We start from the raw sequence: 16,014 nt of genomic DNA, 5'->3' as shown, positions 1-16,014 counted from the left end.
GAGGGGAATCTTCCAGATGAGTTGATATTTCAGAAACTTTATTTAATAATCCTAATCTATAATCCTATTCTACAAAATTCTTCAACAATCCTACTCTAGAATCCGACTCTACAATCCTACTCAAAATTGGCTATGGAGATAATGTCTTGACACAATTGTTACGTTCTCGTCTCCTACTGATTCTTGATTGAGTTGATGAGTGGTGCCAAAATGGATGCTGGTTTGGCTGTTGTAACAAATGGATGCTGTCCACAGGAAAAAAAAAAAAACAACAAAACAATATACAACAATGAACCAATACTTTCCAAGCTCAGTGCTTCACAGCCTCAATCAGGATTCCTCTGGGTCCTAAAAAGACTCAGAAAGGAGAACAATGGAACCATCTGCTCCCCAGTTGTCATGGGCAGGACCTTGCCATCACAGGCGAACCTGGCCCAGAATCCCACTCATCTGTTGATTGTGATGTCTTCATCTCCCTGGGATTTTTGCCCTGCCAGTGCTCTAGAAATGGTGCTTTCTCTCCCTGGGGTTTCTTCCTTTCAGGAAACTCCAAGGACTCACATAGGTCCCTACCTTTGCAAGACAGGCACTGTGCTGATTCCCACAGGGAGACAGAGCAGTGTCTACCTTTCCATGCCCTGCTCCTCATGTGCTGGATGGCACCTTCCTTCCCAGCAGGGCCAGCCCAGTGGCACTGGGCCCTGCAGTTCCCTCTCTGCCACACAACCTGGCAGTAACCCTGGCACAGTTCCCGTCTGCTTGAGCATGCCAGGCAGCAGATGGGGCTGGGACAAATCCCTCCCAGCTGTCCCTGTTTGCGTGGCAGAAACCTCAAAGGGTGGGCTGGGAGGCACAAACCAGGGCCCCTCAGAGGCTCACAGTGAGCCCCCCACAGCCCCTGCTGCCCACAGCCAAATCTCTGACCCCTAGGCTGGGACTGGCTTCCTTGGGTTCCTGCACTACCATTTCATGTCTCTGTACCCTGCATTGCTCTACTTCAATTCTTTTGCCATTAGATAAAAATGAACACCCCAGCAAATTACAAAACAAGGTGACAGAAACAGTCAGGAAACAGAGCACCTCTCCCCTCAGGAAATGCAGAGAGAGGTGGAGTTATTCAGATTTGTGAAGAACAGGCCCCAGGGAGACTTTGTTGCCACTTTCCAAGACTTCAGAGTGATTTTGAAGAAAGTGGTGGATAGCTTTTTTACAGGGCCACTTAGAATAGGAAGTGGGCGAATTTTTTAAAAAACAAAGGACATCTAATCAGAGTAGGTCTAAACAAGAATTTGCTCACTCAGAGCATGGTGCCACCCTGGCACAGGTTGTCCCAAGAGCTTGTTGGTGCCCCGTCCATGGAACCATTCCAGGTCAGGTGGGAAAGGGCTCTGAGCAACCTGATCTCTTTAAAGATGTCCCTGCTCATTGCAGGACACTTGGACCAGAGGACTTTTACAGGGCCCTGCCAGCCCAGCCCAGTCTAGGATTCCTCGCCATTTTCAGTTGAAGAGCAGCAAGAGTGGAGGTGAGGAGGAAGGGGGCTCAGCTGATGCCTTGGACTTCAGCGGAGGAGGAGCCCATCCCTCAGACCCTGTTTCACCTGCAGCCCCTTCACATTTTACCTTCAGGAGCTCCTTGGCAGACCAGCGCTGCTGCTCATCTGTCTGCAGGCAGTGGCTCAGGAAGTCACGCAGACAAGGCGAGAATCGGTTGGGGTGCCGCAGCCTTGGGGTCCCTATTACGGCGATCAGGAGTTTAACCTGGGAAAAAAGGAGACACGAGGCTCCACCTGCTGCTTTCACATCTCTAGGTGCTCTCCCAGATCCCTTTGTTTAACTTCTGTTCTTCAGTGGCAGTTCCTACCCTGGCAGAGACCCAGAGATGACTTTCCTTTACCAACCAAAAACCCAAACCCCAATGCAACCACAGTTTTTCCACCATCCCGTAGATCTTGCCTTGGCAGCTGATTTCATTGACCGACCTAGTTAGTTGGAAGGAACTACATCAACAAAAGCATGTTTGCTTCTCCAAGGATTCATACCAGCTTGAGAGACTTTTTGGAAGAGGGACTTTGCTGTAATAATGTCACAGACATCTTTTGTGAAAAATCTTTTCTTTAAGATTTTTCCCTCTTCTGAGAAGCTGAAGCCCCAGAGAAAGAATGTAAACAATAGTTATCTGCTGCTGTAGAATGCAATAGGTGCACCTGTGATTGGCTTATGTTGCATGTTTACAATTAAGGGCCACTCAAAGACCGAGCTCTCTCTGAGACAAAATCAGAGAGAGCTCTTTTGTTGATTAATTCCTTTTCTATTCTTAACATAGCAGCTTCTGAGACTTTTCTCTCTATTCCTATTAACATAGTCACTAAGTAATATATAACATAAAATAATAAATCCAGCGTTCTGATCAGAGAGTCAAAATTCTCGACTCTCTCTTCAACCGTGAAAAACCCTTGCAAGCCCTGTAACATCCTAACTAATTTCAAGGATTAATACATGAAAAGCATATCTGCAGTGCCTGTTGGTCCCGTAAGTACAGCTGCTGTAGAACAAAATTCATCAAGATTTTTGGGCTGTTCTTGAAAACAATGGTAATTGGAAGAAAAGAAAGGAAATCCATCAGTTAATCCCCAGGTAAGGAAACAAACATTTACAATCTCATCTTCTAACACAGACACATTAAGATGCATGCACAAATGTATTTGGATTAAAATGCCTGCTTGGACACACAGGAGTCACCTGCAGTTCTGTCTCTCAGCAGTCTAAAAAATTTCAGCTTCCCATTTTTCAGCAAAAGAAAAATTGTTATGGTCAGAAGAAGAAGAGGTGCCATCCCTATGGTCACCCTCTGCTCATTTGGCTACTCAAGTGAATGCATTTATGGTAGTCCCATCCCAGAAAGTGCCAGGAAACACTGGGAGGTTTTGGCAGGCTCTTTGCATCACCAGGCTCTGGCTGGGTGATGTGGAGAACATGCCTTGGGCTACGAGAGAAACACGGTCACTGAGTGTTTCAGCAACACTGCACAAGAAGCAGAAGAGACTCTGTTGCCTTCACACCCTCATGCCCAGGTTTCAGGCATGTTTCCCAGTGAGAACATACTGCACAGTGGGCAAAGTTCCTCCCTAAAAACCAGTGCTTTAGAAACTTTGTTGGGTTTGGGTTTCCTTCCTTCATGTCTGGAAAGATAACAGCAGTTCTAAGGTGCTTGTTTCCTGTTACTTGGGGCCATCTTCACAGACAAAAGAACTGGAACCAAAGGGAAGTGCTGCCTGAGAATAGAGTTTGTTTGGAGTTTGTTTCATGTGGTAAGGCTTGTGCTCCCCCACTGATGCAACCAAAACTACAGCAGATGCTGATGTGTTGCAGGGACATTTTAGGAGAGGACCTTGGTGGAAGTAGTTCCAGCAGATGGCAATGGGATTTTGTCCAATGGCACACAGGACATGGGGCAGGTGAAAAAGACAGTAGGATCAGTGAGTATTTGCTCCTTACTGAGGCAGGACTTCGGTTCCAGTAAGGAGGTCCTTGTTCTACCATTTCGATGCCCACGATTCCAAAAGACCATATATCCACTTTGGGGCCATATGGTTGATGCGTCACCATTTCAGGCGCCAGCCACCAAGTTGTCCCGGCTACTGAGCACCGTCTGCTCTGCTCAGGTGTGAGCTGAGTAGAGAGGCCAAAATCAGCTGAGGAGAAAACAAAATACGGGTTTTATTTGAATTCTGTGCAATTAGGAAAGCAAGCCAAAGAATTCCCCAGTAGAAGTTTGAAAATGTGCTGTTGAATCTCCTGGCATTGGTGACTTAAAAAATCCCCCCATTTTTTACACTGCCTCCAGCAGTAGCTTTTGTTCTTTGAAAGCTTTACACTTGTAGCTCCCTCCCTCTGGCAGGGATACACACAGATGTAGAAGTCCATCCGAAAATCTTTCATTTTTTGCCTCACAATTGTCATGAGAAAAGACTACCGAAGGGTTAAAACTGCTGAGCCGGTTGGGAAAGAAAGTCTCCTGCTTATCTAGTGTGTTCACAAGTGATGCTTGCAGAACATGCCATGCTGTACTCGAAGGGGGCATGCTGCCCTTTTCTGGACAATTGAACTGGACTTTCTTCCAAACTCCTGAGCTGGCTGACTGAGCTCTGGGGTGGCTCCCCCCCCGCTCCATGAGAAGACCCCTCTTGCCTGCCTTCAACCACCGTGACGGACCAACAGAGATGCAAATCCCCTCATAAAGGAACCAAGAACCCCTCTGGCACCCCAATGGCACCCCCATGGCAACCTCCTTCCAGAGACTGGGACTGTACTCCCTCCCAGCTCAGGGAGGGGAAAAACCTAACGTACCTGTGAGCATTCGGCCATGAAAACAATGGACTTCTCCCCTCCATGGAAACCTAATTTCAGTCACCCTTCCCCCAACCAAGAACAGTATATATATTGGAGTTCGGTCCGACTGCCCTTTGAGTACTCCCCAAGACGTGTACCAGCGAGTTTCGGCGGCGGGACCCTGAAGACATCACGTTTTGGTAGCTATACCCCATTCCCTGACCTCCTTTCCTCCCTTTTTCCTTGTCTTACCCTTCTCTTCCCCGGATCCCTTAACCAAACGCGTATTTAGCTGTGGTTATAATCAATAAATTGCACCTTGTTGATTTGTTACTGCAAAACCCCTGTGCCTTGTGTTGGCTATTTTTGCACCCAAAAATCATTCGTCACCCGGTTCATTTCGGGCGTACCTTCACAACAGAGCAAGGCCACTCCTGACTGCTTGTTCCTTCTCATACCTCTGTGCACGTTGCAACCGTGTCACCAGCTCATGGTTGACATGGTGTCCCTGCGCTGCCACCAGCACTATTTCTGGGGAGCTGGCTGTCACTCCAAGCAGCCCTACACCCCACATCCCTGGAATGCTGCACGTGACCAAGAATACACTGACCCAGCTTTACAGAACCGTCGCTTCTAAGAAGGATGTTGCCGCTCTTCACATCTCGGTGGATCACGTGGTTTGAATGAAGAAAATACAGTCCTTGCAGGCACTGAGAGAGAAAACAGAAAGAGGAAGGAAAAAAATAAGTGATGGGATTTCATCACATAAGAAAGGAAACAAAGAATCTAACAGATTCCCTTTCCGCAGGGGAATGGGGAGTAATGGCAGAATACAGTGCCACTGAGAGGAAGAGCTTGCTGCTCCAACACTTGCAGAGCAGGACCTTTCTGATGAAAGGCACGTCAGCTTTTGAAAGAGCAACAGCACCTGCTGTTATAGACTGTCCCCTGCAAACCAGCCAGGATGACTGCTGCTGCAGTGCATGTGTTCAGAAGCAAAGAGCATTTGGGCTGCACTCCTGTCCTTTTTAGCTGAGGACTGAAAGAAACGAGTCTCTCTCTTTTTTCCTTTGCTGTTTGTTTCAAACCCTGCCACCAGCACCTTTGCTTTCACAGGCAAGAAATACAGTGAAGACAGGCAAAAGTTTAGCGAGGTAAGATGGACAACAGCAAATACATCAGGCAGAGTGAGAGTACAACAGCAGGAGATAAGAGTACTGGACCTGAGTACAGTGAGTGCAGGGGCACTGGCAGGCCTTTCACTTGAAGTGCTTTTACTTGCCCATAGCATACCAGCCACACAGAAACAAAACTTGGCAGATGAAACCTCTCCTGATGTGAGCCATTGTTTCCCAGACAACCCTGCCCAAGCCCTTGGAAACACATATTGGATTGCTGACCTCCCGACAGATGGCTGCCATGTGGTCTTCAGACAGGCAAGTCTTGGTAATGACGTCGCTCAGAGTGCCTCCGTCCATGAACTCCATAACTAGCCAGAGTTCCTCACCCAGAAGGTAGCTGAAAGAAGGAAACAAGGGTGTGGAGATAAATATGCATGGCTGTCTTGATTTTTTCCTTCTGTGTTTTTTGTTTCCAGGTTCCTTTGTGACTAGGACAGAATCAAAGGAATAGACATTCCCTCTCAGCTGTGCATTGTTTGCAGTCTGTGCAGTCTGGAGGAAAAAGACACAGCTGTGAAAAAGGAGATGTCTTAGATGGACAGCAAGTGAAAAGTTCAGTTTAGTAACAGCCCAGATAAAAATATGTCAGGCATAGTGTTTCTGGAAATAAGCACCTAGTCTTCCTGGCATGCACAGCATTGGCATCGAGCGCTAACGATCTAAGGGAAATCCACTTCAGGATGGTTCATCAGCATTTAAGAAACTTAAAAAATCTATCCCAAAAAAGTGTGGAGGCCATGTACTTCGAAGCTATTGACTTAGGAAGATACAGCTGATCCAGGTTTTGAATAATTTTGGAATAACTTTCAAACTAGGAGTGCCAGGGAAGACTCAGGCAGACAAGATGCACTCTCTTCTCATCCATTGGAGATGAATAGACAAATACGAATGAATCAAAATTAACAGCTCTACTTTCTGCCACTGACCAAAGTGGGTTTTCAACCTCTCATGTTTGCTGTACGTAAATGCCCATTGATGGGATAAGACCAAGACCTCTCACCTGTCTAAATAATTCACAACACTGGGACTCCTGTATCTCTTCATAATCATGATTTCATTAACAGTTAGTTGCTTGCTCCTCAGTCCTTTTAGATTTATTTTCTTTATGGCCACCTAAAATGACATTGAAAATCAGTAACTTGAGAAGTTGGTGGCACAAGACCACAATGCAATGGAGCAGGTGATTTTACAATGACACAGCTGAGCTGTGCCAAACTGCCTTGTGATTAGGCACTGCAGTAATTAGGAACTGACATTCCAACAGCCCATTTCTCTGCTCCCTTGGGGGCCAGTTACAGGACACCTGCAGCCACCGACGTTTTGCCTTGTCCACTTGGTAACAGTGGTGTCTCAGCTATGACCCACAAACCTCTGACCACAATCTCTGCTGCTTTGTTTGGGATTCAGAAGAAATAATCCATGCCTTAATACTCTGTGGATACATCTTGCAAAGGCTATGGGTGGGTCTTAGGGCTTTTGGGGAAACCTTGCAGATCTCTCCCTATGTGCAGTTCCCAAGTGCAGCACTGCAGGTGGCTAAGGAACTAGCAGTAACTTTCAGATGGATTTGCTGGCAGCCAGAATCGAGAATTCCTGACTCCAAAGCTGTAGCCCCAAAGAGCAGTGAGGTGCTCTAAAGCACCACCTTTGTTTTAGCAATGGAGAGCGAGTGAGCGCATCCTTCTCTGAAAGGAAGCGCTGCCCTCCGTGCCTTCCTTCCGGCAGCTGAGGAGGACAAAGTCCCAAATGTATTTTGCAGGCTGGCACCAGTCTGTGCTTCTTGTGCCTTTTCAGCACGGCTCTACCCAAAGCTCCAGCCACAGCTCACACCAGAGGGGAAAGCCCCGCAAGAGCAGCAGAGTCTGCAGGGCCTGTTGATATTTACCTCTCCTCCTGTGGCATTGTTGAGTGCTCTGACCACTTGTCCAAAACCCCTAGATACAAAACAGAAGGAGAGAAAGGAGAAGCTCTTTAGGTCCTAAAGTGAAAGCCAGCCCACACAGGAGATCTGTGCTGGCAGTGTCAAAAACCTGCAGGATGCAGGAGGGCTCTGCCAGAAGGCAGATGATGCATTTTCCTCTCAAGTGCAGGCACTGGGCCTGTTCCTGAAGCGCTGGAATTCAACTTCTAAAGGGAGTTTATTCTTTCCTCTTGGGTTTCACTTTCTAAACTTTGTGGTTCCTATCCTGACCACAGAGTATTTCCTTCTGCCAATGAGGGGAAAGAAATGCTCCTGGCAACTCTTATCTCAAACAGCTTTGATAGGGGATAGGTTGCTCTTTGAGGCAAGCAAGTTTCTTCTTTTTCCATTAGTATGCCAGAAAGATTTTGAGACACAGAAAAATGCTAAAGAAATTAACACTGAGCATTCCCACACTTGAGAGACAAGGAGATCTCCCAGATCCTGTTCTTTGCTGCAGGCAATACTTTGTCAGCATAGAGATGTCTCTGACAGTGCCTTCTGAGCACACTCATAAATTCTGAGCAGCACTGAGAGATGTGATTATCTATCTCCAGTGTCTGAACATGTTTGCAGCTGGCCTGACTTCATGCTGCATAGACATTTCACCAGAAAAACACCTGGCCCATGACTGTGCAGGGGTATCTGCGGTTGGACTCACCCGCTGCCAATACGTTCCTTTTCAGTGTATTTCATCACAGGATTTTCCTGGTTCACCATTTTTCCTGAGAGAAACAAATGCAAGATGCTGACTTTAAAGCAGAGATGCCAGCTTCCAGGAGATACAAAAGGCAGCCCCACTCTCTGGGGCTCTGAGCCCTTTGGGGTCAGCTGGGTAACAACCACTACAACAGCAAAAGGACAGGTAGCCCTGCAGTGCAGATTGCTGGCACAGAGACTGATTTTGTACAGTCCTCTGAGAAGTTCTCTTAACAGGAAACAAAAGCACAGGGACATGCATTTCCAGGAGAGAAGGATATCTTCTCTACTTGCTGTTTGCCAAAATAATGCCTTTCTGTTTGTAAAGCAGAGCAGCTCATGCTAGAACCAATCCCAATGGAGTTTCAGCATCAGGACCGTGACCTGTTCATGAGCAGGCTGAGCTCAAAGATGCCCCTCTCCCAGCTAAGGAAGGTTCCAGCCTCTGCAGTCAAAGCAACCCTCAGGGACAGGGCAGCTAGCACAACAAGGCTGGCAAAGCCCAAGCATGAGCACTGACAGGCAGTAAGAAGCCACAGCCAGCCTGAGCCCCGTACAAGCTGTTGTCCCCATTCAGGACACAACAGGATGGGCTTTGAGATCAGCCCCACCGAGGTGTGGATCAGTGCCCTTTTTGTCCCAACAGGTGATGGTAGACACAGAATCCACTGGGCTCTGCTCTCAGCCCCACCAGGTCTTATCTGAGAGCACAGCACTGGCAGCTGGTATGGGCAATAGGCAGATTCATTGGGTTGTGCTGCAGAATCACAAAGGACTTGATGTGTTTTCCTAGAAACTGACCTGAGCAGGGCTTGGCCCAACAGGTAGGATCCTAACAGTCAGGGGAAAGAGTGGGAATCGGGTATGGAAAAGTGCCATGGATCTGAGGAATATACCATGGCTGGGCTGGAGGCTCTCTCCTGAGAAATGCCTGCAGTACAGTTTTATCTGATCACACCACTTGGATGTGTCTCTTAGACACATCTTGATAAGCATAAAACTAGAAGATTAAATTAAGTTTGTTACAAAAGTATCTGTTTTTTTGGGGGGGCACAAGGAAAACACCTCTTGCTTTCTATTTTCCTGTAACCTGATGTTCTTTCAAAGTAGGTCGTATTGACAAAAATATAGCATTCTCTTGTTGACAAAAAATAGAGCAGTCTCATGAAAATAAACTGTGGGTGTAGTAGATGTAACAGTAACAGTCATAAAAATGCCAGCAGTTAGACGTGACACAGAAGAGCTCTTTCAGGACGGAGAAAAACCAACTCCACCAAAAAACCCCCACAAACCATCAACAAAAAAAACCCCAAAACACAACAAAAAACCTCACAAAAACCAAAACCAAAAAATCACCACAAAAAATAAACAGTACAAAAACATCCCCCCTCAAAAAAAAAAATAAAAATCCCCAATCAAAAAGACAGAACTCCAAAACCAGTCCATTTCTGTGAAGTTTTTTTGCTCTGATGACTGGTTGGAAGTCAGGAGTCTAAGGAGAATTTAGGAAATTGAAAATTCTGTTCAGTTTGGCCACTAGCACACAGTACTTTCCTAGATCATTTGCTAGGTCACAGCCTTCTGCTGATGCAAGAACAATCCCTGCTTCAGCCTTTAGCAGAGAGGGAAGCTCAGGCAAACCCAAGCCAGTCCAAGGTGCCCTCAGAGGCAGCACGAACACCCAGAGCGCTCTCTCGCTGCCTCGGAGCACAGCACTGCCTCTGGGGAGTCCTAAATGGCCCTGTGGCACCAAACTCAGGGGGAACATTTGGTACAGCTCTGCTGATACCTGCACACAACACACTGTCCCTCAGACAAGAAACAGCCCAGACGTACCCAGCATCTCCAGGTACCTCTTCTCAGTCTCCTGTTTCGGAGAGATGAAGGAACTGCCCAAGCTTGAGGTCCCAGGTTTTACAGAATGGCTTCTTCCAGGCAATGCTGCTGCGGCAGCAGATTCAGAGCCCTTGATGTGCTGGACCTGGGGCACTTCTGGTGCCTCACTGGGCACTGGTGGGCACTGTTCCTGTGCCTCACTCTTAACTTGGGGTCCTTCATTGCCAGACATTTGCTGGAAATCTTTGCAGGCTGCCCGGTCAGATGTCAACTCTTGCACCTCAAATGAAACAGAACAAAGGAGTCAGACACTACAGGTTGTCCCTGTCAGCCAGGAGTCATCAACTGTGAGGAAAGGGAAAGAACAGATTGACAAGGAATACAGACAGCTTGTTTCAGTCCCCCATCTGGGTCTGAGAACAGGCCAGCAGGAATCAATTTGGATGACTGCTGGCCAAAAGGCCAGAGGAAAAAATTCCACTATCCAGGGCAGCACAGGAGATTGAGCACACCAGGAAATGTCCTTCGGAGTGATTGTGATACACACTACAGCAGGATGGCACTCAGAGGCATGGCCCCACTCCCTGCTGCTCTGCACTGGAAAGGCAAAAATGGTAGAAACCACCAGTTTGGTGACTGAAGTGACTGCATCCCTCTTTCACTCACTTGCTTTTGTAGAGAATGAGGGAAGCAATTAAGTCTCTCCCTGATGATTTTCATTTCTTCCTCCAGCCTCTTCTGCCTTGTCTTGATCCTAGTGTCAGCTATCTGAAGCTCAGCGTTTAGCTGTTCCTTCATGTTCTCTAAAAAACAAGCGAGAGGATGTTTCATGAGTGAAATGCCTGCCACTTTTTCACTCACCTGGTTTTGTTGATCGCCCCTCTGCTGATGGAGATTCTCCTCTTGATTTCTTCCCATGTCTTCCTTGTTCATGTTCTTCACGTCCATGATGGCACTCTGAGCTTCGGGCAGCTCTGCTTGTGGCTCTGCCTTGATCTTCTGTACACACAAATGCAGGACAAGTGACTCTTGCTCAGGCTCAGTTTTTTTCCTCTTGCAGCCTCAAAATCACATTTATTCAGCCACTTCTTTCTACCTCCCTACCCACATCTGCTTCCATTGCAAACCTCCTGTCCCAGGGCTGATCTCTGCAGATTCCAAGGCTCTGTGCTTCCAGTGCCTGTGGGACTCCTGGCCTCCTCAGTCCCAAGAGCTCTGGTTTATGCCCCTCTTCCTGCCGTTCCCTCTGTGCCCTGGCCAGTCAGGCTTACCTGGCCATTCTCCTGTGGCTCTTCCACCTGCTGCCCGAGCTGCACTTCCTGCTCTTGGGCTGGGAACAGCTCTCCCTTAGTCTGCCATGGCATCTCTGTTGAAGCAATCTGCTCCTGCTCTTTCTCTAGAAGCACCTGCACAGAAAGCAAGAGAAGATGGGTTTCAACTTCCCATACAACCTTTGTGGGCCAAGACTCAAAGACTGCTGTGCTCACACGTTCCCAAAGCACTGTGCTGCTGCTCTGCTGGGTCATTCTCTGTTTGAGGGGAGGAACAGATTCCAAAGTGACCCTGGCCCTACAATCAGGGGCCATCTGAGACTGAAGCTGCAAGAGCCTCTCAGGCAGCTGACAGGGAAGGTGTGGCATTTTTCTCAAGGGTCTGGTGAGGGCCTCCCTCTGCTTCTGCCATGTCCTGTTTGTCTTTCAATAGCGACTGACACCCTGCCCTGTCCCACAGCTCCATCCTGGCTCTGCAGGTGGCTTCAGCCCTTGTGAGACACTTTTGGAGTTCACTTTCTCTTCAGGCCTGCACCAGCATTCCTGCCTTTCTGACATCCACACTCTTGTTAGAAAACCTGGTCCTTCAGAAGATGAGGATGAATGCAAAGTTCTCTGATGGGTGTGACTGAGCCCCTATGGCCACTTCAGTATATGGAAGAGGACCAAGGTGTTTCTTCTCCCTCTTTTGTCAACTGAGAATTCTGACCAGCAGTAACACAGACTCTCCTAAGGCCCCATTAATGAATGCACTTACACAGCCCTGGGGATGCCAGTGAAGGAAACCATGCGTCATGTAATGCATGGCACGTATGAGCAGAGTCACCAAACACCACCTAAACCTGGAATTGTTCCACCTCTCTAGGACAGGCAGAAATTTAAAGAATTAACTGGGCACTTCAGGGCAGAAGAGGCCAGAGGACTAAAACAACTCTGAGGGGAAAAACTATCATATCTGGAAGGGAAAACATCTCTGCCTGCTCAGAATTGGTCAAGAGAACATGTCTCTAATCCCCTCCTGAGAGGGATGGTTTAGGTGACCTTTACATCTCCAAATGCCTTGGACCAGAGCCAGGAAGATTCAATTATGTAAATGTTGCATAGATATATAGATGGACAGATAGATGATAGATAGATAAATAGATAGATGATAGATAGATGGATAGATGGATAGATAGATAGATAGATAGATAGATAGATAGATAGATAGATAGATAGAGAGATCTCATTACTGAAATCTCTCTTTAATGTCCTCTCTATTGCTACACACATCAAAACTTGATAGCCAGTGCCCTGATCAGCAGCAATCCTGAGAATGCTCTCCTGTAGCTTCAATAAAGCACACTCTTGGGGAATCTGGAGCATGTAGGTCCTATGGAAAGGGGTCAGACCCAGAGCATTGCACTGGGAACTGCACTCTCTGTGCATCTGTGCTCGAGCAAGTTCTTGTCTTGGACTCAATCACACTGACGGTGCTGAAGTGGCTGGAATCAGAAATGCAGCCCAGCCACTCCCAGCTCCTGTGATCTCTGAGGAGCACGTGGAATGCAAGGACATTGATCTTCAACTTAATTCCCAAACACAACACACACTGATTACCTGGGCAGCAAAAACGCATAGGCACTGCTAAGCTCAAAGTGATCAGAAAGACCCTACTGGCTGGAATAGAACCACAACAGCTCCTTCTGCACCAAGGTCCCTGCACAAAATGATGTGTTCTCATGCAAAAATACTGCATTCTCCAGAAGTGCTACCGCGGAACATAAAAATTCAGCATAGCCAGGCCCAAAGATTTACAAGGTCAGGAAATAATTACGAAAACACAATGATTGGGAGAAAAAGAAAATGAATAGGCCTCCGCTTCAAAGCAAACCAAAATATAACAATTAAAAAAAAGGGGGAAAAGTCGCTAGAAACATGGCTATAATATTTGGATATACTGAGGAGATGCTGAAAGCCACTCATAAGCCTCTCATTATCCAGACAAAAGGTCCCTTAGCACCTCTTCACTGTCCTTCTGCTGCACTCCCTTGCCCCGCTCCCCTGTCCTTCTCTGCACACACTGCAGCCCCTCCATGACTTTCTGCTTCCCAGGGGCCAACAGCTGCACACAGCACTCCAGCTGTGGCCGCAGCGCTGCCCAGCACAGGGCCACGCTCACTGCCCTGCTCCTGCTGCCACACTGCTGCTGCCACAGCCCACCATGCCCTTGGCCTTCTTGCCCATCTGGCCACACGCTGCCTCATCTTCAGCTGCTCAAGAAGGGCAGAACCCCTGGGTCCTTTTCGCCCACACAGCCCTCAACTACAAAGTTGTCTATCTGACTTAAGGTACAGCTTTCACCATTTCAAGATGGCCTTCCCCTTTGGAACTGCACAAGACAGCAGTCAAGGACTTGGAGCTTCAGCCCCACTCCAGGGTCACATGCACTTTCCAAAGCGGCAGACTACATCACAAAATGCATCCAAAGAAACTTGCCCCTTCTGCTTTTTGCCTCACAAGAAGGCTTCATAATAAGCACTTTGTTTCTTTGGCCACATGGGAGAAGAATGAGCATGCACAGCTTCATGGACATCTCCTTGCAGCTTATCAAAGCAAAAAGTCAGCTAGGCAATAAGACATGGTAGAACTGAACAATTACAGAAGTAAACTGCAGAGCAGTCACACAAGCCAAACACACCTTTACAACAAGGGAAAACAAAGAAAGCCCCGTAACCTCCAGCACTACCACATGTGCGCTCAGCCACAGCGCTGCAGAAGCCCAGAGACAGAGCTTCCCTGAGCCAAGCAGCCACATGCTCTCCCAGAGGCAACAGCCCTTTGGGCCTCAACATCACAGGTCAAAGGCCAAGTTCTGCTGTCGCTGCCTGCAGGAAATCCCGAGCTCCTGGCAGCACTCCAGCACTCAGCATCCTCAGCCAGCAACAGGAAGCGCTGGCTGCTCTGAAACTTCCACCTCTGCCTTGCTCTAAAGACAGCATCACACACAACTGGCACTTACGGGCTCACAATATCCAGGCTCTGGTGTGAGCACTGATGGGGCCTGGTGCTCCTCCATCTCAATTTGCTCCTCTTGGGCTTCTTCTCCGGGAGCAGCGGGAGCCAGGGGAGAGACGGCTCTTGGTTCTGTCAGCTGTGGCAAGAGAGAAGCATAAAGGACAGGCTGTCACCCTATCACTCAAAACTTCACTTCTTTTCAGATCTGCCACCTAATGTTTTTAGGAGAAATCAGACCATTTTGTAGCCACACTGGGATTCTAAGTTTCACCGACCAAGTTAATATGGGCCAACTCAACAGAATTCTAGATGGATATGAAGTTGATATTTCTCCCTGGCTGCTATCAGCAAGCTATGTTGTCTCTGTAAAATGCAGCTTTTAGTTCTTGAAAGCTCCGATTTGGAAGAGTAGCAAAGAGATAGTGATCCATTGCTATTGCTGCTGCAGACGTGGAAAACTCGAATTGGATCACAATCTCATTCAAGGCATCAAAAGGGCAGGAAACCATGTGCAGAAGCATCTTTGCTTGCAGGAATGGGAGAAAACAAACAGGGCTTCCTCTTCTGGCAAAGCAACTGTTGCACATTGAGCCATTTGTCAGGGATGAGTGTTTTGTCGCTTGCAGAGAAAACTTGGGACACTCACTATGAGAATTAGCAAGCTTCCTTTATTGAAGAGAGCATCAGATATTTATACAGCAAGTAATAAGCTCATGAATATTCTGTAATTTACACTGTCCATTGGCCACACCACTACATCAGCTCTTCTCCATTCTTTAGATGTTACATCACTCTTTTCTCATGTCTCTTTAACTATTTGTTATCATACTACAGCTGGGCGCAAGGACACACTATCTTGCAGGTGTAGGACTTGGAATTGGCCACGGCCTGGTACTTTTTCAATTGTTAGCTACTCTCTCAGCAAACCAACTAGCCAGAAAACACATGATGGAAGTATCACCTATTCCGGTGTCTAAAGCACTTGGATTTAGTGAGGGCATGTTTGGTAGGAAAACAGCGACTGTGCTGAGCACTGTCGTGTAGGGATTGATGGAAATCTGCCCGAAGATCCCTCATGAACCTCGCATTGTCCAGACTAAAGCTCCCTCAGTGCCACCTCACTGGCCTTGTGCTGCACTCCCTTGCCCAGCTCCCGTGTCCTTCTCTGCACACACTGCAGCCCCTCAGGGACTTTCTGCTTCCCAGGACCCACAAGTGCACACAGCACTCCAGCTGTGGCCGCAGCGCTGCCCAGCACAGGGCCATGCTCACTGCCCTGCTCCTGCTGCCACACTGCTGCTGCCACAGCCCACCATGCCCTTGGCCTTCTTGGACACCTGGTCCCAACCTGGCTCTTGTTCAGAGGATCTTCTACGGCACCCCTGCGGCCTTTTAACCCATTATAGTTTCCCAGCCACAGCATGGCCTTTTTGAGTTCAAATACAGCATCCACCATTTCTACATGTACCTCTTCTGAGCAACACAAGGCAGCAGTCAAGGACACGCGGCTTCACCCCCACTCCAGGGTCCAAGGCTCTTTCCAATGCAACAGACTTCATCACTACATGCATCAACAGAAACTTGCCCCTTCTGCTTTTCGCCTCACAAGAAGGCTTCCCAACTGCGTGCATACTTTCTTTGGCCACAAAGGACAAGAATGGCCCCCACAGCGCCATGCACATAACATCCATCTCTTTGCAGCTTATCAATAGACAAAAGACACCTGGCCCAAACAAATT

The 16,014-nt window shown here is 47.8% G+C and overlaps 1 protein-coding gene across 1 annotated transcript; it reads right to left on the bottom strand.

Moving 5' to 3' along the window:
* Positions 1-1,499: 1,499 nt before the first annotated feature.
* LOC131095723 (serine/threonine-protein kinase PAK 3-like) lies at positions 1,500-15,731 on the bottom strand. The gene is made up of 11 exons (XM_058043782.1): positions 15,624-15,731; positions 14,280-14,411; positions 10,869-11,006; positions 10,008-10,287; positions 8,134-8,197; positions 7,398-7,446; positions 6,513-6,625; positions 5,732-5,849; positions 4,942-5,041; positions 3,498-3,694; positions 1,500-1,760 (listed from the first exon to the last, which is right to left on the bottom strand). Exons 1-11 carry the CDS (start codon positions 15,729-15,731, stop codon positions 1,500-1,502), a joined length of 1,560 nt encoding a protein of 519 aa, XP_057899765.1.
* Positions 15,732-16,014: the final 283 nt, after the last annotated feature.

Source organism: Melospiza georgiana, chromosome Z (assembly GCF_028018845.1).
Source record: "Melospiza georgiana isolate bMelGeo1 chromosome Z, bMelGeo1.pri, whole genome shotgun sequence".
In the NCBI taxonomy this organism is placed as follows: domain Eukaryota; kingdom Metazoa; phylum Chordata; class Aves; order Passeriformes; family Passerellidae; genus Melospiza; species Melospiza georgiana.
Note: the sequence above shows the minus strand (reverse complement) of the source record. Positions and strands in the feature narration are given on the sequence as shown.

Bases quoted from the DNA above. Each gene is read 5' to 3' on its own strand.
- LOC131095723 (XM_058043782.1), bottom strand. From the start codon at position 15,731: ATGGTGGATGCTGTATTTGAACTCAAAAAGGCCATGCTGTGGCTGGGA. The intron at 6,626-7,397 runs GTAAATATCAAC...ATGTCATTTTAG, and splicing joins ACAATGCCACAGGAGGAGAG to GTGGCCATAAAGAAAATAAA. The intron at 5,850-6,512 runs GTGAGAGGTCTT...TCCTTCTTTCAG, and splicing joins GTTGTGAATTATTTAGACAG to CTACCTTCTGGGTGAGGAAC.